Raw genomic sequence first — 27361 nt, forward strand, 5'->3', positions numbered from 1 at the left:
ATTGGCTCTTTTTCAGCAGTGCTGAGATCGACTTACTGGCTAAGTAAGGCTGAAGTGGCTCCTGGCTGGACTCCGGCCGGGAGATGCGTGGGAGAAGAGGTGCCCGGCGGCCTGGCGAGCGGGAAGACGCCTGGCACTCCCCGACGGGCTGGCGACGCCGTGGGCTCCTCCAAACCTGCCGCCTGCAGCCGGCCGGGGCTGGCGTGACCAACGGACCCATTTCCCAGATGGGAAGGTCGCACTGCGCTCTCAAGGCATGCGAGCTGCTTGCGGGAAATGTGGTAGCACCAGGCTTTGCGGTTTCTGTGGGAGGGCTGCCGCTGTCCCTGAACGTATTCACGCTCCCAGAGCCTGCAAGTCAACGAGGACTTCTGCTCGCGGTCTGTATGGTCCTACCTCATATCTCCCTACCGCCACAAAGCGTCCTTCTCCCCCCGCCCCGGCACCACTGCTGCTGCTGGAAGTGGCTGTGGTTTCCCCCAGTCTAGCTTCGTAACCCACCTCCAGGCCAAGATCTAACTGCAGGAGACAGGTGAGGAGTTATCGGACATGAGGCTGAGAAGAGGGCCGAGCAGGACGGAGATGGAGACGCACGGACCCGAAGGAGACGGAAGACAGGTCAGAAAGGGAGATACGGCCAGCTGAGAGGGGCATCCTTGCGGAGGGTGACAATGTACATGTTAAAGGAGTGTACAGCGGTCCTCATTAAAACCCTCACCAACACCCTTCTGCTAGTTTACGTTAACCACCGTACGCACGGTGTCCTTTGCAACAAGGACAGGGGACGGTGCAGAACAGTTTCCCCTTCAAAGGAATAACTTGGGGTTTCAGTGGCGACACCAAGCTCTTTGCCAGCTCCTCAGTGCAAATTGCTGAGAAGGAGTCAACTCATTTCCAATTCTAAAGAGAAAGTGTCAGGCTAAAACTTTATCCTTTTCCTAAACTTCCTCACATATGTCAGTTTATGCAAGAATTTTAAAATTATTTAGGATTGTTTTAAAAGAAACTGAACATTTTTGCTTGCTTTTTTCTTTTTTTTTTTTTTTCCCCTGGAAAGAAACAAAACCTTCCATGGCAGGTTATGAAATATGGATTATTTACCTCCACACTGGACACAAGCATGATCCAGTCATAGAAGTAAATGCATATTTAGACTTTAAGGCATATTGTTTATCCATGTAAATACATATTTTGGTATACACATTCTTTATAACAGTTACGTGGAATAAGCAGAGATTTTGGTAGGCATAACATTTACCATTATTTTTCTAGAATGCTAACTCTGAAAATGTGCAAAAAAGCAGCTTTTACTGGTGATTTTTTTAACACTCCTGTATCTTAAAAACAGCATAGTTTCTAAAAAAAATATATATATTGAAAAGTTTAAAAAAAGCTGTCTAGCTATGAAGAATACATTTCCTGCCAAATTAGAAACCCTTGAGAAACTGCATTTGTTTAAGAAGTTGTGAGACATCCTTTAATTCAGTATTAGTATAATATCATGATCAGCAACTGTATGATTAGAGCATCATTGCTTCTATATGTGTCACCAATGAGATGGTAATTAGTAGACCTGAGTTATTGCACAAGTAGGAACTTACGGTGTTACAGACTTCTGGGTTTCAAATGTGGAAAACAATCTTAATATCAATATTCAGTTATACTGCTTGGAGCTCATCCATTTATTTTTCACATTTTAAAGGTGGGAATAAATATAATAATATTTGCTCAACAGATATGAACAGTATGGGTTAATGATTTGGAGAAGCACAGAACATACCTTGGAATAGTTGCCTAAAGCAAGTACACCCCAGAAATTAAAGGGTGAACAGACTTTCTAAAATGTTATTGTATTCAATTTGCCACAGTCTGCACAGTCCATTTTGGAAGAACACCCCAATAAGTCCCAAACTGTACAATTCTCAGTTTACCCTATGGAACCGATTAACCAAAGAACCAAGTTTCTTTATTCGATCAATTTTGCCTATAGCTCCAGTCCTGCAAAAATCAAGGTTGATCGACTTTATGATGTACTCTGTCTTTTGAATTAATCGGTGCACAAAGTTAAGCACGTCTGTGTCTCTTTGTAGGACTGGAGGGTTAAATGGTCAAATTTTCGTGAGCAGCCTTCGAGAGACAAACCCGACGGACGCCGAGGGCACACGCTCACGCGTGCGCAGCCCCAGCATGCGGAGGGCCGAGCTGGAGAATCTGCACACGCGCCCGCACACACACACACACACACACACATTTCCACTGCCGAACACGCAGATCTCATTGATGTTTAAATACCTATTTCATCTAAGAAAATGCCATTGGCACCTAGAAATGTTTGTTTTGTTTTGTTCCTTTTTAGACTTGACAATAATTATGTCCCCAAATGTCCACGCTATTCCAGTGGTATCCAGAATGCAAACAGTCAATACTTTAGTTTTTTCATATTTAATAAAACGGCTGTTTATTCTATTCTGCTGCTGGAAATATCAGGTTCCAGATATCATGAATCAGTGAAACTGTTTATCAAAATACATAATTTTATCCAGCCACAGTATAGAAACAGCTCTCAATTTTGTGTGAGAAGAGGCATATGAGTTGGATTATGCATAACCTAACTCTTTTTTCCTTCTTCATAGAACTGTACTGACATGGTATTTTCTGCAGCACCACTGTTTCTAATGAATGGATTCTAAAATATAGCACTTTAAAGCTGCAATACAAGAGAGATCAGAATATCAGGACAGTATATAATATAATTTGAACTGTTTTTATACGATTTCTGGAAAGAATGAATTTTTTCATGTTATTCAAGGTTTTAAAAAATGCCACATTTTTGAAAATAGTAATTGCTTAGCACACAACTGAAAATAATCTAATAGAAATCGCAAAATCTGTCACTGAACAGAAGTAGCGTGACTTAAGACATTTTATTGCCATATTTTGGAGTCAACATATTTCAGTTTATACTCTGCATCTGAGTTAATCAGTAATGACAACAGATTCACTGCATAATCTGTCTACATCTTAGCATGGGATAGTATATATGGAGACTAAGGAAATTCAGAATTCGCATTTTCAAAAACTGGAATATTTGTAAGCTGAATTTGGAACTGCTGAGTTTGTACAGTACTCATCTGGTATTGCTAGCTACAAAAACTTAATATTAGGAGAAAAAGTGTTATATTTATAGTAATTGTACCACCTACTGGAGTTCATATATAAAACAGGTGCATGGAAAGTAGATTAATAATGTAGATAATTTTTTATTAATTTTGTCTTGAACAGCTGTTTTGTAAGCAAGTTAACCTCTATGGGGGTCAAGGGAGATCCTATATTCAAAGGCTGTTGGACATAGTCAGGTCCCAGCAATTTACATGGATGACACTTTCAAATTCAGGTGTAAAGTGTAAGCAAAATGTTGTATTAATGCTGTATGGAGCTGTGTTTCTAAAAAAGAAAAAATTTTAGTAACATTATATGCTATTTTGAAACTTGTTCCTTCACTGAGTTACAGAGAAGTTAACTGCTGTAGTAAGATATTCGTACAGTATTAGTACATCAGTAATGAAGTTCTGTCTGTAAAGATGCATCATTGGTAACATGCACTTAAGTACAGTTATTGGAGCAACCTCGTTTTAATATATATATGTATTATATATATATATATATAAAATCTGCTTGATACTTTATGTATTTTCAGATATCTAATATTTAAAAGCATCCTTTATCATTGCTAAATTAGCCAAAACATACAATTCATACAGTTTTGGCCAATAATAAAAAAGGGACTATTCAGCTTCTCACATATACAGCCATTTAAGGATTTTGATTTAGAATGACTTAGGGAAAAACTGTTACATTCACACAGTGTCTGAGAATAACGTGTGTTCTATTTTGTAATGGGAAAGCTAGTTTTTACAGAGATCACCTCCTGATTAGTGATAGTAGATGGAGAAAACAAAAAGGCGTTGGTGCTGTCCTTGACCGACTGCCTAAGCACACACCACCGTAGGCTAAGCTCGAAGCAGTGCCGGTACCCACCGGCGATGGAAGCAGAGGTATGCTCTCAGCCCACAGCACCTTTGTCCTCAATTAGAGAGTAGTTATGCTCAAAAGGATGCTTTAGCATTTCCCAAAACACATTCCAGATTTGTTGGAGAGGAGGAGAAAAGAAGTATTTTATAAAGGCACACCCATGCTGAATTTGCAGGAAAAAGAAAAGGAAACAAAAAAGCAGTACTGCACAATGCAGTTATAATACAAGGCTCATTCTTGAAACCTGAATATCATGCTAGAAGAAAATCTAGATATGTGTAATATTTTGAAGAAATATTTTGAAGGCAATATTATTTGATTTTTTTAATCAAAAAAGAAAAAATGTTTCTGTGTAAATGTGGATAGAATGTTATTTAAGAAGGGAACTGAATATTTGTATTGCAGCCTTAAAGAAGCATGTTTTTACTGCAATATTCTTTTTTTCTGTAAACTACAGTCTGCAACTCAGCAGACCATGACTGAATGCTTTTGAAAACTTGTAGATTACAAACATGAAATCACAATTAATATCCTCTAAAAGTAATTTCAGAGCTTTCACGTCTTAAAAAAGGACAATGTGTACTGCTTCACAAGGTAATGCAGCTAATCAAAAAAAGGAGTAGAATTAAAGTATTTACATAATGAGCAATTCTACAGAAGGCGATCATCCCCATGTAAGCACTGCTGATTATATCCCACGCTGCTTTTAACAAACTCTACCAGATTGGATCCAGTCATCAGCACTTTCAGAGAATCCTTAAAAGCCTTTTATGGTTCTTTACATTTATTGTAGAATGATGTTCTTCAGGTAGAATATGCTGGTGAAAGAGGACAGTGTCAACACAAGGGACCAGCAGGAGAACACCACTTCCGCATCGCCCGTAATCCCGTACTGGGCAGTACTTGGAGCTGCAGAGAGAAGAACAAGGGGTTAAGTGAAAATTTCGACTCCGCGCCCCCAAATTCCTAATTTTACTTAATTCTGATAAGATAATGTTTCAGAGCAGCGAAAGCATTCTTCTGAAAACAGAAGAAAATGATGCAAAAATAAAAAAAAACCCATGCTACAAAACCGAGTAAATATTGCCTTGTTTTAATGAGAATAAATCATTATTAATGCAAGCATTTAAAAACCTGAGTACTTAACATTAGATGAGTGCATCATACTTAAGCATCTGAATAATTTATCTGTTTTTAAGTTACTGAGCATTAAAATCCCTATTGAAATCAATGAAAGTTGAATGCATTTAGCACTGTTGGAAAACAACTCATATTCTATCACTGCCTAACTTTAGAAGCCAAACTTTGAAAATTTTGCTTAGCCAAAGAGATTCATATTCATTTTCAGTCTCTTTGAAGAAATTATCTTTACCTTCTTTAGTACAATGCCTTTCTCAAATTCCTAAGTAAATATTATAGTAAATGCATGCAAATAGAATTAAAAATGTAACAGCATATTTTGGAGAAACAACAGAGAAAATAGCAATTTGTAACCGTCATGATTAGCTTGTCTGCTATTTTGACTGGGGCTTTGGCACAGGAAACAGATTCAAGCACAAACCCTTGATTTTGTTCTCGTAAAATCATAGCCAGTAGAAGAGAAAACGAACTGTGAAGTCACCCTGACCCCAGCCTGAGAACACAAGATTACTTCTACAGCGCGTTCACATTTTCTGCCTAGCGCCGGGAAGCACAAAGCACCGGGTTTTGTTCCTCGCCGCTCCGAAACCCTCCCGCAACTCGCGTTACCTCTAACTACCAAGTGCTAATCTTTCCCTTCTGTCACATCAGGTATTTTTCTTTCAAATAAGAGAAACAATTAAATCACTCATTTTTATATGTCTACTACTAATTATTCCCTTAACAGAATCCCAGGAATTCACAGTTATAACCTCTTTTTATTTTCCCCTTGAACCGGGAAAGAAAACGGCACTAAGCATTTCTGCAGGTGTGCTGGTGGCCTTGCGGCGGATGTTCCTCCAGACGCGCCGTGCTCCTCCTCCTCCGAGAAACCCAGTCACTTGCTACTTGGCTTGGGCCCTATTTTTACTAGTGAATTTTATCCTGAAAAAACCTGAAATGAATCACAAATGAAATTTGCAAGTGTGAATCAAAATGCGGATGATGTCATTTTATCAGGAAGCACCAAAGATGAGTATTTCCTTGGAAGCTCGGCACACTCATGGTTTCGGGGGATGTTAGTGTGATCTTACACCCTGGGAAGGCAGATATGCTGGCAAAAAATACAGGTCTCCCATTTCTCTGGAACTCTGCTTTTTCTCAGTCATTTGTATTTTGTTTACAGGGCACACCTGAGCAGAAAGGGAATAATTCTCAGTCTTTTGTTCCCTTATACAGGTATTTTTCTCATCACCGATATCCTGTATTCATCCTACTTTTTCAGGAAGGGAACGGAGGCGACACGGTGCCATATGAAGACCCAGAGCGCCAGCTCTCTGCCATCAGCCAGCTCCCCCGACGCCCGTGGTGCCCCCCACGCCCTCCCCAGCACCCGGGTTTACAGGAGGCGACTGCAGCAGGACACCTGTGCTGCTCCCTTACGTATGATCATTGAGGTCTGGGTAACGTTGCTTAATTCCTCTGAGTAGCTGAGTGCAAGACTTTAGTAACGTGTTCTGCAATTACACGACTTGCAAAAAAAGAATATAGATCATCCAGAAATCTCCAAATTATCATCTCTTACTATATAATTTCTACAAGGAATCTGAGACATTCATGAATTGGCCATTTAGAATTCCTTCAAAGGCTTTCTTAGGTATCATAATCACATTTCCTCAAGGTTTATTTTGGAAACGACAGTCAGTATGTTTCTGTAAATGTAATGGTCATCCGGGCACCCAAGTGCAATACTGTAGCTGGACTGGTTCCACTGTGCCCTAGTACGGCCGAAAACACACCCTGATCGGAAAGGTTTGATCAGCGCTGACAGGGACGATGCCAAACAGTCAGTCTGTCATTTCGAGTGACGAAGGGGTTTCGGCGGAGATTGTTCGTGCCCGGGCTGCAGCTCCGAGATCCTACAGCTGGCGCGGGGCAACGGCTTGCAGGGACAGGGCTGCTCTGGAGCAAACACGGGGGATGCCCGTACAAATGTCCTGCTTAAATAACTCGAGAGCTTTCACTGCATGGTTGGGACTCAAACTCTAGTCAGACTTTATCTACCCGGAGCAGTTTGGTGACGGCAAGGATCACCGGATCACAGAGTGACCGGTCGGACAGATGTTGGAGACGTTTGCTCTGTTGCAGGCGGTGGAAGCAGCCCAAGGAGCTCAGAGCAGGGAACCAGGGCCCAGCCAAAAGCAGGGGCAGACGGACTCACACACACGGGCGGAGGGATGGCATGAGCTTAATTTCCTTAGGAATTGGCCTAAAAAGCTCCTAAAAAGGGCTTTAAGAAAAGACCAGGGGAAATGGCACATAGCATAATGTAGAGCAGGGGCTAAATTAAAAAAATTAACTTCTCTGAACTTTTACCTGTTTGCAGAACTGACTTATCCTAAAAAATTATACTTATTTGATATTAAAAAAATAGGCAAGGCAAGGAAAAACCAGTACCATTAACAAACAGGATTATAGTTTCCTTCACAAAACATTTAGAGGACGTATAGTAGCATCTGGGACTCATTAGTTTTCTTCCTGATGCCCTACAAAGTACCTTGATGTTAATATGTCTGTTACCTATTAACTGAGCACCGCCAACTCCCTTCTCCTCAGCTCATTTTCTGATATCCAGAGTCCAACACTGAAGTTTCAGGAGAATTTATTCCGGCGATACAACTAATCCTACTCGGTAGACACAGGCTTCTTAGCAAACTCCAAACTTTTGGAATCATATTTAAAGAACATTCAAAAAAAACAGCGCTCATGCATTTATAGTGAAGTCCTTCCCTCTCGATACGCTTGTGAGCGGGCAAGAGCTCCGGCCACGGAAGAGCAGCACGCCGTTGCCCAGCGCTGTGGCCCCCCGCCGGCCGCTGCCTGCTAATCAATAGCACGTTTTTTCCGGCCGCGCTAACGTGATGACCTGGCTGTCTGCGGCTGGAGCGCGGCTCTAGTGCCCTCGCCTCGCAGCGCCCGGGCCGCCAGGGCTCCCCGCCGCCCGCGGATTGCAGCTTCCCGCAGTCTCCATCGCTCAGGCACCAGCAAAATGACCCCCGAATAACAGGAAGCGCCGTACAGCACTTTGGGGCGTCTCTGCTCCCACTGCAATTTGACTTTGCTGTATTGCAGTACAGACGAATAGTACAAATAAACACCTCAGACCAGATTCAGCACTGATACACGCCGGTGCCTGCCGCCGTAAACGATATATATTATGGTATAGAAGGTATAGGAGGCTTTATGTTAAGAGGAGCAGGAGGGAGGAGATTGTTACAGAGAAATGGTCGCAATTTCTCCGGTGCAGGTTTGGAGCATGCGTTAGCTGAAAGCCAGTGACGGCTCTCGCCGGCACGAGCAGCGCTTGGGAGCGCGATCGCTCAGCGCCGCTGAGCCCCCTCCACCGCGCGGCCGCGACGACAGACCCCGGGGAATCGCTGCTGCTGCCGCCGCTGGGGACGCGGCCCCGACGCCCGCGCCACCTCCGGGGACCTGCCCTCCAGCCCGAACGATGCTCAGCCACATTTCCAGACTTCTCCGGCTAAATCTGATGTTTGTTACAGACGCCAAACAGCAGCGGCATGCAGCGGAAATACCCGAGACTGCGCCGGCGCTTAATCTGCAGTGGGGAGAGCGAAAAGAAACAGTAAAATAGAAAGCCAGCTCCCTCATCGCTGCATGCAAGAGCCTTGCGCGTTGGTTGAACATCGGCATCAAAGGGTTTGCTTTCCAGACCGTACGAATATAGTATGGATTATGCTGACGCAGAGTGTCTCTGTTGCCCAAGTCTTGTACCGAGTGCCGTTTACATAAGCAGCCATCGCTTAGGTAAATGCTATCTTATTCAGATACGAGTGGCAGAATTTGCTTTTTTAACTAACCAGCATTCCTATTTTTGTGCAAAACTTGCTCTGTTGCGAGCGGCAAATACCTGGTGCAGCCATGTTGCTGGGCTCTGGGGAAGTGGAAATCAATTGCTCCGGTCGCTCCTGGAGGGAGCAACGCGGGGCGATGGCAACGCGGGAGCCGCGAGAGGCCGCGGCTCCTCGCCCGGGCCCCGAGCCCGCAGGCGCCTCAGCCCTGGCACGGCGTGAACCAGCTTGCGCGCGCGGCTGCTCGTCCCGGCTTGGCGCTGGCCGCCCGTGCCCGCGCCTTGCGTTGAGCCGGCGTGGGGAAGCACCAAGCGCCTTCTCCAGCCGGCCCCAAACCCGCCGAGCGGCCGCGCACGACGGCACCGGCTGGGCGCCGCAGACACGGCGAACAGTGCGCACACAGAAGACAACGTAAGCTTAAAAAAATCCTCATAGACTTTCATTTTGGACAGAGAAAAGAAGGAGAAATAAAACATCACCTAAGGTGAAAGCTCGTTGCGTGGCCCCGGCGGCGTGAAAAGCGGAGCGGGATGGAGCCCGGCGAGGAGATGGGACGGCGCCCGGCTCCTTCCCTTCGCACTGAGCCAAGAGAGGACGAACAACGACAGTAAAGGAGCAGCGATTATTTCACTAAAATCACAGCCTGTACGTAGGAGCAGGAGAGAATGAAGCAATCAAATAAGGAAATAAAATAAACCTGCGGGTTTCACCAAACCTTGTTTGCTTTTGCAGGACACCGTCGCCTGAATTTTAAGTCTTACTGCAGTTTGAATGCTAAAGCATAAACTTCCCTTTGCTTTCTACACAGAAATGTGAGATACACGTTACTGTAACTGGGTCCATGCTTAAGGTATGGCATCTTATTCAGCACAGAGTATGTGATAAAATCAAAAAATCACTTTTTTTTTTCCCTCCCATGCAAAAAGGTTCAGGTGATAAAAAAACATATAAAAGACCAGACCGGATCTTGATTTTGAACCTTTCACCTATCCATTTAGTTTAGTAGCTTATAAACATGATTAACCGCAGGACTAGACACCAGCTTCTCTGCTTCTTCTCATTAAAAAAGGAAGTTTCTGTGATGTCAGTATGACAAATCATCATTAAATTTATTACAAAATTCAAGCTGCAAACTCAACCACAGTGTAGGTGGAATTTTATCATATAAAAAGAGTTTCCACAAAGTAAAGATAATTTGAACTACCGCAGCTCTAAAAGCAAGTAGAAAATTATGTAAATCTGATTTCCTGGGTATGAACCAGTACTGTCTTTCTAAAGCTTATTAAATCATATGCGGTTTGGTTCAGCACAAAAACAGTAGGTGAATGAATGGGGAAAAATTACATATACACTCGTGTAAATAATAGAAAGGAGCTGCGTTCTCCAAAGCTGACTATTCGGAAGGATTTGACGTGAAAGAAGCCTGAAGGAGAAAAAAGTCTGGACGAGCTCCAGCGACGGTGTCCGAGTGAACTGGCCGACGGCTGCGTCGCGGGCGGCAAAACCAGAGCCCGAAGCGGCTGAGGAGGGAGAGGGAAGATTGGGGCAGAATCCCGGCGCCAAACACGTCCGGGGCCATTTCCAGCGCCGCCGGGGCCGGACCCCCCGTCTGGCCATTGCAGTTCAAAGAGCCACTTAAAAAATACTCTGACTTTCTGTAAGCCCTTCTTCGGCATTGCAGCTCCTCAGCGCTATATGTTGTTAAGGCGCTGGCGGAGAGGCCACGGCGGCGGCCCCTGGGAAGCCCCGTCTCTGCGATGGGACGAACGGTGGCCGAGGGCTTCGGAAAGCCCTGCCCGTCACTGCGCGCCTGAACCGCGGCGCCTGGAAATCCCTGGTGCCCCCAAGCACATTTCTGGGCAACGTCGCCCTCGCCCAGGCAGTGGGGCTGTGTCACGTTAAAAACTTGAGTTTCGGAATGAATGAAAATGTTTCAGTGTTTGAAAACAGCACAAAACTCACAGCTTCCTGTTTTTTCCAGCAAGACCTTAGCACTGAGGCGGTTTTACGCACATGCACGCACACACTGGCACACGCAGTCTTAACATTTGCACAGTGGAATAATCACAGAGGTATCTATGATTAGATATTAAATAAAAGCGGGAATTTATTTGACTCCCTGATTACCCCTGTAGCTACCCGAGGCATTTCCGTAACTCCTATCGCCATAATAACGGAGCACTACGTTTATGACAGGCGTTACAGCGTGCAGAGCGCTCCGTGCACAGACTGTGCGAGATCCGGCGGTCGGCCCTGGGCGAATTATCCGTCTATCCGAAGACTCTCGTTCAGGACAAACCTCTGTAACTATCTAAAACAGAAACGGAGGTCGAGCTTCTCGGCTCGCCTTGCGCTGACCCTGCAGTGCCGATCCTGCTGGGGCGACCTCGGCGGCTGCTCCGTCCCCACCGCTGAGGGCGAACGCCGACACCTGCCTGCAGGATGGGGTTTGCGTGCACGCTTCGCGCTGCACCCTTGGAAGCGCCGTCAGGCTCCTCTAATCCGCCTTAACACGTGAAAATTGCCGGCAGGTTTGTGTGAGCGGCCTCTCTCATCACGGCAGACACAGGCGCCTTCGCAGAAAGCCTTGCTCTCGTTCCGCTCTTGGCTCTGAAATTCACCGTTATTAGCGCAGCTGCGGGAAGGCGGCTCCATTTCTTTCTTTTGCTACGCCTCCATCCAGCACCTTTCTTGGGAGTCGCCTATAAAACGGAGGGATCCTGGCGACGACGAAAGCGCCACGGACCCCGTGCTGCGTCACCCGCGGCGCCCATCGCGTGCCGGGAGGGCGGCTCGGTCACGCTGCCCGGCTGCCAGCTTTTAAACGCGCGTCCTCCTACCGAGCGCGCCTCTTCTTCCTGATTTAGTGATTATTCTACATAATCTCAATGTTTTATAGCAGTAAGCAGTTGTGAAACATTTCAGCGCGCTCTTAGCGCAGATCGGATTATATTCAGACATCTCTCCTCGTAGTGAATAAAAAGGAACAAAGTCATATTGTATCACTATCTCTAATTAATACGAGAGATTAGGAAAAGTATTATGCTGAAATGTGCTAACCAACATTTCCTAACACCGAGGACTGCATTAACCAGGAATAATTATAAGCTTTAATTCTGATGCCTTGTAGACAAAAGCATGGACCTCTTTAGGCTGTCTGAACAAGCAAGAGTAATTCTGTTAAATGGATTATACAGAGAGGTGTTAATAAGCATTTCATTCGACTATACTCAGGTTAATGATTTATTGTGGGAAAGCCTTAATAATTAGTTTATATGCAAAATGTAAAAAAAAAAAAAAAGAGAGAGAGAAGTAAAGGATAAACTAACTCAAGGTCAAAGCAGTAAGAACAAGAAGATGAAAAAGACTGGCCTGTCAGCAATGTCTTTTTTAAAAGAAGCGATAGTAAGATAACGGGAGTCTCAAGTCTCCATTGAGTCCTACAGATAACATCTCTAAACACCGTTAGACTTGAAGTTAGCTGAGAATTTATAGCTTTGGAGGAACGGGCCGACGGTCTATAAAAAGACTGAATTCAGGAGCAATGACTTGCGAGAGGAGAGGTAACCTGCTTGGAGAGCGCTGGAGCAGACTGGGAGCATCTTGACCAAAGGAAAGTTTGTCAGAAGAGAAACCACGCTCTGCGCCGTGAAGGCTCGGAGACAGCTTGACCTTGGGAGAACAAACCCTTAACATCTTGTACAAAAACGAATCAGTGAAGACACCAATTTGCTGAGTCTTATGCAAATGCAATTATTCTCAAGGCTAAGCGCCCAAGGCATCAAATCTACAGGGACGGAAATTTCACTCGTCAAGTTAAATATAGATAAATCTGAATGAGGAGCTCCTTTCAAATTAGATGCCAGATGGAGACTTTGATTAAACAAAGCTTTGACCATCACAATAGCGCTTGGCAAATGCTGATAATTTAAGTAATTTTGCAGAGTATTTGGACCACGGCTGTAATAGCGGGGAGCAGGATCTGATGACTGAGAAGGTCCTCTCCAGCCTGACGCTCCCATGTCACCAGCATGAATCACTGGAAACCAGCGCAATGCCGGGGCAGCATGCAGCACGGCACAGGCCTGTCCCCCTGATGCGTTTGAAATGTAAAACATTTGCATTTCAAATAGAGGCATACCTTCGTAATAGTTTTTTTTATAAGTGATGTATGGTTAAACTGTGCTGCTTATCACAGGGAAGAAAGTCAAGTGAAGAAATCAGGGAAGAGAGATTCAGCCCCATCTTTCAGGAAAGTGAAAAACATTTCATGCGAAGTCATTCGAAGAGTGCTTCGTCAGTCTCTGAAAGGCAGGTGTTTGCAGCGGGAGTCTGCAGACGAAGCCCCGCGCAGGGCGCTGTGACCGCTGAGGAGCGGAGGCACCGCCGCGTCCCCGGCAGCTCCCTTCGCACGGGGCGGCTGCGAGGCGAAGAAACTGGAAAATGGAGGCCTTGCATGGATTTGCTTCTTCTAATTCCAAAGAATAATAGGGCATTTTTTGAGTTTTAAAATATGGACACAGAGAATAAAAGATTTTTGTTGTAACTGTAGAAGTAGAAGACAACTGTTTTTTGCACTAAAATATTAATGCTTAGTAATTTTAAATACTTCAGATAAATGCACCATCAGCAAGCTTTTAAAGTGAAATACTGTGTGCACTTGTGTGTGTGCATGTGTGTTCGTGCGTAACTCGGTGTACGCACAGAAGATAAAAACCAAGTATTTCTTGTTTCAGTCACGAAGACCCATTTGCGATATGCGCTCTCTTTAATTTGATACAGATCCTTAAACATCTTTACGAAAAATCTGTCACTGAGTTCAAAGTCAAAATATTACACTTGGAGGAATGAAAAAAAGGAAGCGAATCAAACAGGGTAATTGGCTCAGGCTCAGCTCCCGGCGAGCTGGCAGAGCCGGGCTCTCGCCTGGGCACGACAGCCCCCAGCAAACCACTCGCACCAAACATCGGAAACGGTGACGGATTGAGTAAAAGAGCTAAAAATACACACGGCAATGTATATTTTAGGTAAGAGGGCTCTTTGCTTGCTTCTCCACGTAACGTGGCACACCTGAGCCGGTTCCGGGGCTGCGGCTTGCGGCCCCGCGCCAGCGCCCGCAGCGGCCCTTCATCCAGCGCAGCGGGGAGCAAAGCCGCGACGGGTGGCGGTTGTCAACCATGTGCAAAAGCTTTCTACGAGCGTCTTAACTTCTGCTCTCCGTTAACCCTCGGGAATAAAATATTTCCAAATATTTCCTTTAATCTTTGGGAACGCACTCTGCGCAGACGGTGGCCCCCGTCCCCCAGCCCTCCGCCCCGCGCAGCCCGGCGCTTGCAGCCCTTCCTGCGAAGGGAAGATTGAGGAATGACACATCCTCTACTACTGCCTTGGGATGCGTCTGAATGTAGAGGCGTTACGTTGCTACTGTTTGCATAATGAAAAGGTATTGTTAAAACTTCATTACCTACACCTAATTTGCTTTCAAACCTACATTTTAAATTTTAGCATGGGGCCACCAGTAAAAAAAGTCCCCATTTACAAGCAATTATCACACAGTGGTACCTAAAAATCCCTGCAGTTATTGCTCAGTCTAATTATTTGGTCTTGCAGTTGTTCTTAGTGGTGTTTGCAAACGTGGACCTTCGGTGGGGGCCAGACAGGCACCTTTTGGTTGCTCCACATTTGTGTCTTTACAACGGATTCAGATATCACATGAAAAATGTGCACTGGTGATGTGGACGAACTCTTAACAACGGCAGCCCTAAGAGACGATTTGGTAAAGCGGCTGATCAGCGCAAATTATCGATCGCCCACGTGGTGCCTGTCAACGCGCTGCCTCAAGCAGGCGTCTTTGGGGGCGGCAGACCCAGAGAAGCAGCGGTGCTCGGGTAACGCAGGCTCGCTCGCGTCGGTCCGCTCTCACAGACACAGTTTTGCTGCAGCAGCAAAGACAAAACCGGTTTTAAACCCTCATGCACTACGTCATAGGGGACGTCTTTAATGGAATTTCACCTGGACACAGGCAAACGTGACCGTATCAAATGCAAAACCTTCTCTCAAACAGTGCGGAGAAAGGAGTCCTGCCACGGCACCTGCAGGCCCAGCAAAGTGGGCGCCGAGCACGGACCCTCCGCTGGGGAAAGCAGGGCGGCCCCCACCCACCCCCTTCTAGTGCAAGGGAGCGTTCATAACCGCTGCAAGTGTTTATGGGCAAAAATACTGGGAAGGAACAGAATAAAATCTGGCTTTATGTATCATCCTTCATGTTCAAGTTATCTCAGATTTTTTCCACAGCTGAAAAGTGCAGTCTAACTGGTAAAAAAGTAAAGTATCTATTAAGAAGTTCAGAATTCCTGGTGTGAACCGGCCTTGGAGAGCTGAGACTACTTTTAGCGGGCAGCCGCAGCACCAGCCGCGGCCCTGGCTTTACCCCTGCTCCCCCCGCCGCCTGCGCGAAGCAGCGGAGGGGACCGGCGGGGGCAGCGAGGCCGCTCGTCCCGCGCGCAGTGCCGTCCCGCCGCCTGCGGAGCGGCGTGTCCGAAGGAGCACGAACGGCCGTACGGACCTAGCTCTGGACGGCCCTAAGCACGCGCCGTAGCTCTGCTAACGCTGCCCGGCGGCACGAGGGCCGTCCTGCAGCGAGCTGGATGCAATGCGGTGCCAGCACCTCAAAGCACTTGGGCTGCAAGGAGAAAGCGCCGCAAGCGCCTTGGAGGGCGAGATCAAAATTCAAAGTAGATTTAATGACTCAGAGAAATCCTCTGACCAGAAAAAGAAAAAAGAGAGAGAGATTCAATTCAGTAATGCCAAAAAAACCTGCGCTTTAGCAGAAACAGTCAATAGCATAAATCCTGGAAGAATAATACTTGGCTCCAGCAGTTCTTCAGAGAAGCATCCGCTATCACAGTGAATCCCCAGTGCCCTGCTGCTGTGGAGAAACCAGTATTTTAGCAAGCAGCGTGACCAGGCCTTGAGCCGGCGGAGCACAGCTCTGCTCTGCTCCGCACCGGCGCCCGGCTGCAGCTGCAGAGGCTTCGCTTCCGGAGACGGAGACCGGCTGGAAACCCTCCAGAGCAGAGTAACGCGCAAACCTCGCGACAAGGAGAGCTGGAAGCAGCAGGACAGGCAGTGGGGTCATCGGACACGCGTATGGAGGAGCCCTGGAAGAGGCAAGGCAGTGATGTGTTGGCGCTGGCTGTAGCACACAGGACAAGAGCCGCCGGCTGGAATTGCAGCAAGAGGGATCCAGCGGATCTGTGAAGGAAGCACCAGCGCTGGATCGCATAGGAAGGATGAGGGATCTGTATTGCTGCAGATTTTTAAGAACAGAGCGGACAAATATTTGTCAAAAATAGCAATAGACACCGGGACTCCTGCCTTTGGGAAGGGTGTTTCTTAAAATCCAGGAATGCATCGTGATTAGAGGTGACTGAAACACTTCTTTTCTGGAACCTGAGCTAGAATAAGGTCCATAGGAGGAAAAGAGCACTTTAATAAGCTCCATAGGAGGAAAAGAGGGCAGAGCAACGGCTTGCAACGGCACGCAAGGCAATGCAGACGCGAGGAACGGCCGGTTGAACCTGGGGGTCCTAGAGGCACCTCCCTAGTTTACAGCACGGGATGCATCCGAAGAGCCATTTCCCTTTTCTTCTTCGAAATTGGCTCCAAATTCTTTCATACGGCTGAAGGACGCAACCGTTCTGCACAAACTACGCAGAGAACTTTAAACAGATCTTTAATCCTCTTAGAAAGCTGAATAGGAAGAACAGAGCTACAGAACCTGTAATGAGCTTTTGCCCCCCGGCTCACCGGAGGCAGCTCTGCGATCGCGCTGTAGCTCGTGATTCCCCTCGTAACGGTACTAAGATCCAGCTTAAAAGCAGCGACTTGGCTTGCGCGGGAGCAAACAGCGGGGGGTTTCCCCGGAGCTGCTCTTCCTGAACGGGGGAGAATTTTCTTCTCGCAGGGTGCTGCTACCTTTGGGCAGACTGTGCTCCTGCGGCGTCGGCGCCGCAGCCCCAGCGCTCGCTCCCCGCTCGCACACGCTCGGCTCGGGGCGGCTGCACGGGGTTAGGCCAGCCGCGGCCGCCTGATCTCCTCCGTGTCCTCTGCTTTTTCTTCACAGAAAAGGAACAACAACAGATTTAAATAACTGATATAAAATTTGCAGCTTTAACCCCTTTCTCAGTGCAAGCAGACCCATAAGGCTATAATTATCACTAATGTTCCTATACTGGAACTATTAATAAATGTACAGGTCTCTGTTGTTTCTATGGCTTGAGTTATCACCTGACTTCCCTTTCCTTTGAGCTTGCCAAGCTTTCCTCCCCTAACAATAACTCTCCAGTCTGATTTTGTGACTTCTTCAGAAGTGCTAAAAAGAATGCATCCAGGAATTATTAAAAAATTAAAAGCTTTTAGAATATTATTTCCCATTTTATTTCAGCAGTAATCTCTTTGGTAAGGTCATGTTATCTTCAGTGACTCAAACAACTCTGCCTTGAAATAAAAAGTATTCCTTAGCCCAAAGCCCAAGCTAAGAGCGCTCTCTGGAATCAGATCCACTCGAGGTCTCTGGAGAATATGAGAGAAAGCCCGAATAAATGCAAACCTAATATAAATTGATAGCCATTGTCATGATCTACTACATATTAATGAATAAGAAACACAGCTGAGATTTCATAATCAAAATAATGCCTATTTAATAAAAAAACTCCAAGGAATGATGAAATTTTAAACTAAAAAATCCAAGAGAAGTCAAGGAGCATTATCACACCGCCGTCTGCCCCGGCGCTGTTGCACGGGCACAGCTGCAAAGTTGGCTTCACACACGTAATCTGTCCGGAAGCACCGTGGCAAGAAAGAAACCCGAAATGCCTCCCCCTCCGCAGCCCCAAGCGCTGGAGACGGGGAACCGAGAGCGAGAGAGTCACGTAGCTTGCGTGCATTCCTGACGAGGCTGCAAAGTACCTGCTAGCACAGGAGAAGGAAAGATCCCAGAGAAAAACACCCTCGGTTTCACCAGCAGACATTTCTGCAGCTGTTTGGAGCCTGCTGGATTTCCTGGCCAAAGCACCGATTCCTTGAACGGAGAATTGCACAACTGATTATTTTCTCACTGGATCTCTAAATTACCGCTGCTTTATACAAATACGGCGACGTTGCCTCGATACAGAGGTGCGCGACCCGGCCTGCAGCGGACACGGCGTCCTGCCGTCTGCCAGCAGCCAGCAAAGCCGGGAGGCCAGCTCGCCTTTGCCTCCGCTCGCAAGGAAGCTGTTCACCGCTCAAAACCACGCACTGCAGCTCCGCCGGGAAAGGATTTGGCGGAAAACGGCCTCGAGAGCGGGACCGCGCTCGTAAAGGCTGCTGGGGAGGGAGCGCGGCCCGAGCAGGTCCGGCGCCTGCTCCCTTCCCGCAGCGCTCGCGGGGCCGGAGCCGCTCCAGGACGTCGCGTCAATCCTCCAAGCGTCCCATCTAGAAAGGGGATATTTCTTCTAGATCCACAGTATGATTTCAGCACCGCTTCTGAATGACATATGTTTAATATTTGGTTTTGTTGATAGTCATCAAGATCACTGCTTCCTATCTGAAACTTTAAAATCTTTTCTTATTATTTCAGGCTTGCAAAAACAGTAGTAACCTCCGTATCATTTGTCAGTACTCAAAAGTAAACAATTTTTAACTCATTTCACAAAAGTACTTAGTGCCCTGTGCGAGGCAGCGTTGCGCCCGCCTTGCGCTTAGCTGCAGGCAGGATAATACAAAACCAGCTCACATTTGCTGAGTCCGAACCCTTCTGTTTTGGCTGGAAGATCTGCAATAGCAGCAGTTGTAGAGGCAGACAGGGATAGCTACGGAAAAGGATCATTTGGAGGGAGACGTGCAAGCGAGGGACAACTAAATCACCACGAAGCAATTCAGAGTTACTATGCAGCATTCTGCTCGCGCTGCTGGTTTGCGGCGCGAGGGGTCGTGGCTGGGACCGTCCTCCACCCTCCAGACAACCCGCCTGCAGGACGCGCCGAGCCCTGAGTTTCTTATCGTCCGGAGCAAGATCAGAAACAGCAAAAACAGCCCTATTGCTTGTTTAGTCTGAAACTAAATAGACAAGAATACACCAAGGCTAAACACGTCAAGTCCAGAAAAAGCTGACTTCCAAGGTTTTGCGTGGAAGTGCCTGGAGTCTGCTGGATTCGCCCCGATTGGAAACGTCACGTTCTAACAGCCGCTGTGGAGCTACAAACTCAGCTGCTGCGGCAACCAAACAGGCCGTTTCAAAGGCAACTCGCACGGCACCGGCCACCGACGCCTCGCACGCGCTTCTGGCACCGGCCGCACCAACCGCCCCGCGACAGCGCCTCCTTCCTTCGCCAGCGGCACGTTTAAGAGGAGTTGGAGCATTTTAATGCGGGAGAAAAATTTAACTTGGGAACTAATTACTTGTATTTCATAGAATTTTTGGCTCCTCTGCATGCTTGACAATTATTTACGACTTACACTGGTAATTAGAGGTTAGGTTTTACGCTGAAATATTGTAAATAGCTTTGCAGACATTAGCTGAACCTTCTAATTTTTATAGGAAATGAATTTATTAGTGGCTAATAGGGAAAATATTTGTACTTCTGACCTTTTGTAAAGCATTCTTTCTATATTTTAAATGATTGGTTGTCAGAATCGTTTTTTTCAAAATGAAGTGTGACATTGTAAATAAGCTCTTGAATTAAGCAGCATATTAAATCTGTGTGTTCAGAGTATTCACTATTAATAGTTCTCATATATCATTAAGATTTTGTTGGTTCTGCTACATCCAGGCAATATCATATAACATACTGTGAATGATAATTTTTCACACAGAACTTTACGGTTTCTGGATAGTTTCAACATCATTCTTCCGATCTTCACAAAGGATAGTAAGTGAAAGAGGTTGGCACAAGATTTCTTGCCTTTTTTGGTGACTGGTATGAGCAAGGGAGTTTTGCTGGAGGAGCTGACAGCCTTGAAACAAGTCTCCTACAGGGGTAGTTGTCAGATGATTTTTGAGAGAGTCATTTTTTATTCAGCTATTCTGCTGGTTTCTTAAACATTTCTTTGGGTTTTTTTCAGTTATATTTCTCCATGTAGTACATATTGCTCCAGTTCTATACACGTATTAAAAACAAGAGCTTAATCCTTGGAAGTCCACTGCCGAACCATGCTAATACCCAATCAATTAATCATTATTAGTGCTCTCATTAGAAAAAAGTGATGGATGAGCTAAATAACAAAGTCAGTTTACTAATTCCAGACGAGTTAAAGCCCAGTGCCGCCAGGAGTTATAACCGAGCGGCCGGGATCAGCTCCCCAGTTTGTCCCGGACGTCGACGCTGCCTAGTCGCGTTCGGGGTAATGGGGCTCGTCTCAGACGCGAGGACGTGGGATAAGTCATACACATAAAACAGACCTACAGCTTGCTGGCACACAAAATTCCTCTAATATATATTTTTATGAAACTACCACCAGATGCTCAGCAGCATAAATAAAAAAGCACGTTACCCCGGCAATTTTACATTTACGGTATTAGTTAGCAAATGCAACGGCCACCCTTACTCTCCTGCAATAAAACTGCTGAGCCTGTTCATGAAGGATGATTGCAATTTCCACCAGCCCGTACGCTCAATAAAAAACATAACTCATCAAAATCTGAGCTATTTGCTCTTAAAATACAAGAGCATTTTTCTTGAACAGCCGAAGTGACATCAAGCATTCATGAAGCCTCAGCGCGTCCAAACGCCACCCCAGTAAAATCGCTGCTCCTTCCGGACTCGGCGGAGACGCCTCCCGGTGGAGACGCCGCCCCGGCGGCACTCGGAGGGAAACCTCCTTTCAGGGGGTTTAAAGCTGTCCGCGCGAAGCACGGACCCGCGCGCAGGAGCCCCGCGCTCCCTCCTCTCCTTCGTCGCCCGCGGGCGCCAGCTCTCGCCGCTGCGCTGGGGCGGCAGCAGCCGCCTCCGGCTGCCTTAATTCCGCAGTTCCTCCTGCCTGAGCTCAGAGACCTTAAAGCATCATCTAAGGCCCATCCATAAAACATACAGAAAGCGCTTATAATCTAATAAAGTAATTTTTCCATTTCATTAAAGTGCATCTTATAATAAAAAGTGTTTCACTGAAAAATGGTGTGCTAGCAGGCCATTAGCATAAAAGCTCATGTAACCAAGAAGTCTAATTTTTTCTTCTCCTCTTTTTTTTGCCGACAGAAGCGGCATTTCCTGGTGTGACCACAAGCATCGTGCCGGACGAAGGGAAGGAACGGCCGGCGACCCTGCATGTTTCGGGACTCTCCCGCTTGCTGCCGGCTGCAAACCGCAGGAAGGCGAGGGGAGACCCTGCACCAGCTTGGCCCCGTGGAGCTGAGGCCGGCGCACTCGTGATGGTGCGCGGCGCCGCCAGCTCCAGTGCAGCTCCCGGAGGAGGCCAGGAGTCCGGGTTTCGCCGATGCTTTATGACGCCGGATGGCAGTTTGCAAGGCAAAACGTTAAACCACGCAGGAGCCGAGAGACCTTTTTTTCCTTCCCCAAAGTGCTGGCAGGGTTCTACCCTGCGGCCCCATGCGCGGGCCAGGATGGAGCGGCCATCCCGGGATCCAGGGAGGATCGGATCTGGCACCAGCCTCCCCACTCACTCCAGCGGGTCCTGCAGCCGCCCCGGCTCCGCTTTGCATACGCTATTGCACAGAAAAGGGAAAACAGCTGAGCTGTTCAGAGCCGCCTGGGAGCTTTCGGCGTAGAGCTCCTCTTCAGATTCATGCCTTCAAAATCTCCATCAATTAGTATAATATTTTGGAGAGAGCCAGAAAAAATGGAAGTGCTGCCACCTCGGTGGGAGGCCTCTTCCCAATTTGTGGGCTGATTAATAACGAGGAGAGAGCGCCCGGACTGCACTACTCGCTCAACGGTTCTCCTGTTAGCTGCTCTTTTTGAGCAGAATAGGTTAAAAATGAGCATTTTCTTGAATGAGGAAGGGATGAATAATATCTCACAGAATCACAGAATCACAGAATCACTGAGGTTGGAAGGGACCTCTGGAGATCATCTAGTCCAACCCCCCTGCTCAAGCAGGGTCACCTAGAGCACATTGCACAGGATTGCATCCAGGCGCGTTTTGAATATCTCCAGAGAAGGAGACTCCACCACCTCTCGGGGCAACCTGTTCCAGTGCTCTGTCACCCTCACAGTGAAAAAGTTTTTCCTCATGTTCACATGGAAGTGTCTGTGTTTCAGTTTGTGCCCGTTGCCTCGCGTCCTGTCGCTGGGCACCACTGAAAAGAGTCTGGCCCCATCCTCTCGACACCCTCCCTTCAGATACTTGTACACGTTGATAAGATCTCCTCTCAGCCTTCTCTTCTCCAGGCTAAACAGGCCCAGCTCTCTCAGCCTTTCCTCATAAGAGAGATGCTCCAGTCCCCTAATCATCTTTGTGGCCCTTCGCTGGACTTGCTCCAGTAGTGCCACATCCCTCTTGTTCTGGGGAGCCCAGAACTGGACGCAGGACTCCAGATGTGGCCTCACCAGGGTTGAGTAGAGGGGGAGGATCACCTCCCTCGACCTGCTGGCAACACTCTTCCTGATGCAGCCCAGGATACCATTGGCCTTCTTGGCCACAAGGGCACATTGCTGCCTCATGGTTAACTTGGTGTCCACCAGCACTCCCAGGTCCTTCTCAGCAGAGCTGCTCTCCAGCAGGTCAACCCCCAACCTGTACTGCTGCATGGGGTTATTCCTCCCCAGGTGCAGGACCCTGCACTTCCCTTTGTTGAACTTCATGAGGTTCCTCCCTGCCCACCTCTCCAGCCTGTCCAAGTCTCTCTGAGTGGCAGCACAGCCCTCTGGCGTATCGGCCACTCCTCCCAGTTTTGTATCGTCAGCAAACTTGCTGAGGGTGCACTCTGTGCCTTCATCCAGGTCATTGATGAAGAAGTTGAACAAGACTGGACCCAGGACTGACCCCTGGGGGACACCGCTAGCTACAGGCCTCCAACTAGACTCTGTGCCACTGATCACAACCCTCTGAGCTCTGCCATTCAGCCAGTTCTCAATCCACCTCACTGTCCACTCATCTAAGCCACACTTCCTGAGCTTGTCTATGAGGATGCTATGGGAGACAGTGTCAAAAGCCTTGCTGAAGTCTAGGTAGACAACATCCACTGCTCTCCCCTCATCTACCCAGCCAGTCATCTCGGAGGCACAGTGATTTATGAGGACTGAATAATGGTTAAGGGCAGGTTCTTAAAAATATCTTAATGTGTCTGATGAAGAGGCAAGCAGCAAGGTCAGCCTCGCACCCAGGGCCGCGCTGGCACTGCTCATTAGCACCCGGCCCTGCGACGACTTGCACAGCTTCACACCGGCCTTTTTGTTTAGGGTTTTTTTTTTTAACCCTGCCTTTTCCTAAATCCCTTCTGCTTTTAGCTCTCTGCGTCCGGTCAGCTGCCAACACCTCGGACCCCTAGGGCTGCGCTGCTCCTGCCGCCCCGGCAGCTCTCTGTTGTGCACGTTTGGTGTCATTACCTATATCTGCCCTGAAACACTGACCCTCTGCTTTGCTTTTGTAGGTTTTCAATCAGTTAAAGTAGAAGCTTGCAAGGAACTAATGAAGGATTGTGCCACGACGTATCTTATTTAGCCAATATGTTCTTCGCTCACGCCAGGAACCGTCTCCTGCACGGCACCACCGCCACATGGAAAAACGCCCGGGCACTGCAGAGCCGATGAAGCTTCTCCTAGCCTGATCCCAGCCACGCTGAAATTAGGCAGATTACAACTGAAGAACGATGTTCTCCCTGGTCCTGCAGCCGGTGATCGACTCCACTGCAAGCTGCAACGCTGCCTGGTGACTGAGGACAGCTGCAAAACATCTCTTCTGCGTGCATTTTCCAGCCTCCTTTTCGCACCCTTGTGAATTCAGGCATTTGGTCTCTTTAGTAGAAATACCCTCCTCCTACTGTCAAAGCGCACTTCACAACAGAAAAAGAAAGAAATCATCCAGAGATGTTCTGCAATGTCTTCAGCACCGCCGGCGCCGGCGAGCTGCAGCTTGGCCCCCGGCACCGCGCGCAGCCGACGGGGCATCCCCCAGCCAGCGGGCTGCTCCGCTTTGCCGTGGAGGGTGGCACCGAACTGGAATTTAGAAAGACAAGGCAGAAGATAGTATTTGGGACTTGGCATGGATGTTAGCAACTTTCACAGCAGTTACGGATGTCATATTCCTAAAAAAAGAAAAAAAAACAACGGAGAGAAGGGGAAATCACATACCTCCCCCTCCAGGTGCTAGGCACAGTTTGGCAGCTGCTGCTGCAAGCTCTTCACCTTTCTCTCTTACCAAGCTCAGCAAGACACAAGGGTGCTTTTGGAGCCACTATTTTGAGTGTCTCTCAAGCGTCATGCCTGTCTGAAGAGGTGTGCTTTTAGAAAGACAGAAATAGAGCTGGATTCCTTTAAAATGGCCTCTGATATTCTTTTTGGACAAGTAGGAGAAAGACATATTTTGCTCCATAAACAACTCTTTTATTTTTCCTCCAGTTTCTACTGCCTATCACCCTTGAGCTACTAAAAGTCCTTCAGGCTTCTCCGCACAAAAGGAACTTCCCTTAAACTGAACCTCGGCAGGCCGAGGGCTTCCGCCCCTGCGCAGAAGGCAACCGCGCGGCCGCGCTAGCAAGAGCGGGCTGTTCTCCTGTTAGAAAACCCCTACTCTGCTCGCTCAAGTGAGCACGCTCTTGATCTTCCGGAAGAGAGCTGTTGCCCGAATTGCCTCAGTTTGGCAGAAAACTCGCTGGTGCAGTTTATACACTATGCTTGCTGCAGAAGCAGCCTGGATGGTAGGCAACCGTTTCTGGTGCAGAGATGTTAGAAGGATAAGTTCTATCATCGGTTGTTTTTCAGTGTTGAAGAGATGCATCCCTGCCGTTGCGGGATATTGCTGAGAGAAGGGCAAGCTGAGGTATGTACCTTGAAAACGAGAAGAAGGACATGCAAAAGAAGCCAAGGTCGATCATCTCGTTTCCTGTTCGGCACAAGAGGCGCCACCAAAGCCCTAACGCCGGGGCAGTGCCGTCGTCCAGCGCCGGGACGCTGCCGGGGGCCGTGGGGGTCTGCCACCGCGCGGCGCTCGCCGCCTCCTGGCTTCGGTGGCGCCCGGGAGTCTCACCGAACAAAATGAGTTTCTGAAAAATATAAACCCTACAAAGCAACCTGCAGCAAATCCAGTAGCACGACTTAGGCTGTGTTTTCTAGATCTGAGATAGTGTGTTTCATGTTTGTACAGCACCTAACACACTGGCTGCTTAGGACTGAAAATAAAGGAATAAAGTAATCAATCAGGTCCATCAGTTTTGATGGCCACTGGTCTTCTATTGCCTAATGCCAAAAGCTTTTTCTTATTAAAATGTCTGACTCTCTGCAGTTGAAAATGGTGAAATATTTTGAAAAACTTTAATCTGAATGAAAACCATCTTTAAAACCTTAACCAGACATCTCCACAGTTTTTGTGGCTCCTTAAAATTCAGAGGTTGAATTGCAACCTGGACTTAATGAAAATCCCGTGCAGGAACAGGTGCCAAAGCGCAGGAGCAAGCACAAACTGAATTTTCCTTATGAACCTTACTGGATTACTGGCGTAGCATATGGTAAATCAGGCTGGGGCTCTCAATTCCCCCCGCGTGTGCCGCGTGCTGCAGGTGCTGTCCGGGAGGGGTGCGAGGCTCCGCGGGAGTCTGGCTGCTCCGGGGCTGAAGCACAAGCCGCCCCTCGCGGGAGCAGGGACGGCTCCCCCAAACCCAGCGCTTTTTGCTTTGCTTTTTTAAGCCGTTCGGAGCTGTGGTGCAAAACCTTTAGGACCAGGCGCTGGAAGCGCACGCGGCAGGCAGGTTGGCCGGCCGGCAGCACCGCCGGGGCCGCAGGCTCGGCCCCCCGGCACCTCCCTGTTCTCACCTAGCAATCCTTGTGTTCCGTTTTCTTTTGACGGAGCAGACTAACTGGAGGAAACACATACCACGCAGTCGTGAATTTCCTGACAGCAGGCCTAAGAGCTCATCTGGAGAGTATGAAGAAGGACCAAACTTAAAAAAAAAATAGCTTGTAATTGCTAATAAGCCTAGGTAAAGCTGCCGAGATAACCGCTCGGCTTGGCCTAAGCAAGCGGCAGATCCTGCACTCTCTCCGGCTGACAGTTTTCAGCGCTAGCGGGAGAGCGCTGGCACTTGCAGCGAAACGCCCATGTTGCACAGCGATTCTAGGTGCAGCTGGCTGGCGAGAAACCGAAATCTCCATTTGGTGAGAAATTCAGATACTGAAAAGACAAGACAAGAAGTGTTGCCGGGAACGAGATGGGTAGCCTGGAAGGACGCCAGCGTTTTTTTCTACTCAAAATTTAACAGTCTTTTATCTGAATTTCTTTAAAACTGACATGTTCGTGGAGACTGCACATCGGCGCTTTCTGACAAGCTCCCTCTCGCGCCGCCTCCCCTCCCCGCGCAGCCCAGCCGGCCGGATGCTTTCCAGCCAGCGGTAGCTGCAGGCGCTTTCATATGCTGCAGAGACTCGGGATCCTCCCTGAACCACGCAGTTATGTCAACATTTTGAAGCGCTGCACATGGCTACGCATCTCAGCCAGACGGAGATATGCAGATATACTCCTGCAAGAATTATTTTAGTCAGCCAATTCTGGCCAATAAGACCTTCACATAAGACATAGCCTTATGTGATAAATAAAAACAAATACTGCTCTCTTTTTGCTAATGAATCATATTTTGGAATCTCCCGCTTGTCTCCTCCTCAGCCATAACATGTCCCTAGATGCAAATTCTTTTAGAGTAGCTTTACCATGTCTTGTACTGTCAATGTTGCAAATTGGAAGGTTTATACTGCGCATTTTTCCTTCTGTTTTAATGCTACTGACGGACAGGAGATTGGCACTGTTGCACGTATACACTATATGCTGCGCTGCCGCGAGAATAAAATAATATAGTGCTCTGGCACATGTCAGAGTAACCTTAATGGAGTCACTGAGTCACTGGAGTTGCCGAGTTCAGTGCTACATATGCAAACACCTGATTCCCAGCATAGTCCTAAATTACATCTGCAGATGAAGAATAGAATTCAAATATATGGATCACTACCCCCAAACTGCCTTGGGAAAAGACATTTCTGGCCCATGTGTCTCTGAGCTTTCCCAGGGAATTAATCACTGCTTGAGGTAAGGAGATCCAGGTGCCCTAGTAACGTTTCCGCGCTTATTCCCCACCGGCTGCACCGAGTCCATGAACACCGGTGAGCTGGGGGACGTCCCTCGGAAGGGGACGG

At 47.6% G+C, this 27361-nt stretch overlaps 1 protein-coding gene across 2 annotated transcripts in view; it reads right to left on the reverse strand.

The window, feature by feature from the left end:
* Positions 1 to 1321: 1321 nt before the first annotated feature.
* The window catches only part of NEGR1 (neuronal growth regulator 1), a 311487-nt gene continuing 285447 nt past the window's right edge, over positions 1322 to 27361 (reverse strand). For both annotated transcript variants that reach the window (XM_067301402.1, XM_067301403.1), the window contains one exon: positions 1322 to 4941. In XM_067301402.1, the coding sequence (XP_067157503.1) occupies positions 4817 to 4941 (125 nt within the window). In that variant the 3' untranslated portion in view covers positions 1322 to 4816. The remainder of the gene's footprint in view (positions 4942 to 27361) is intronic.

The sequence above is a fragment of the Apteryx mantelli genome, chromosome 8 (genome assembly GCF_036417845.1).
Source record: "Apteryx mantelli isolate bAptMan1 chromosome 8, bAptMan1.hap1, whole genome shotgun sequence".
Classification (NCBI taxonomy): domain Eukaryota; kingdom Metazoa; phylum Chordata; class Aves; order Apterygiformes; family Apterygidae; genus Apteryx; species Apteryx mantelli.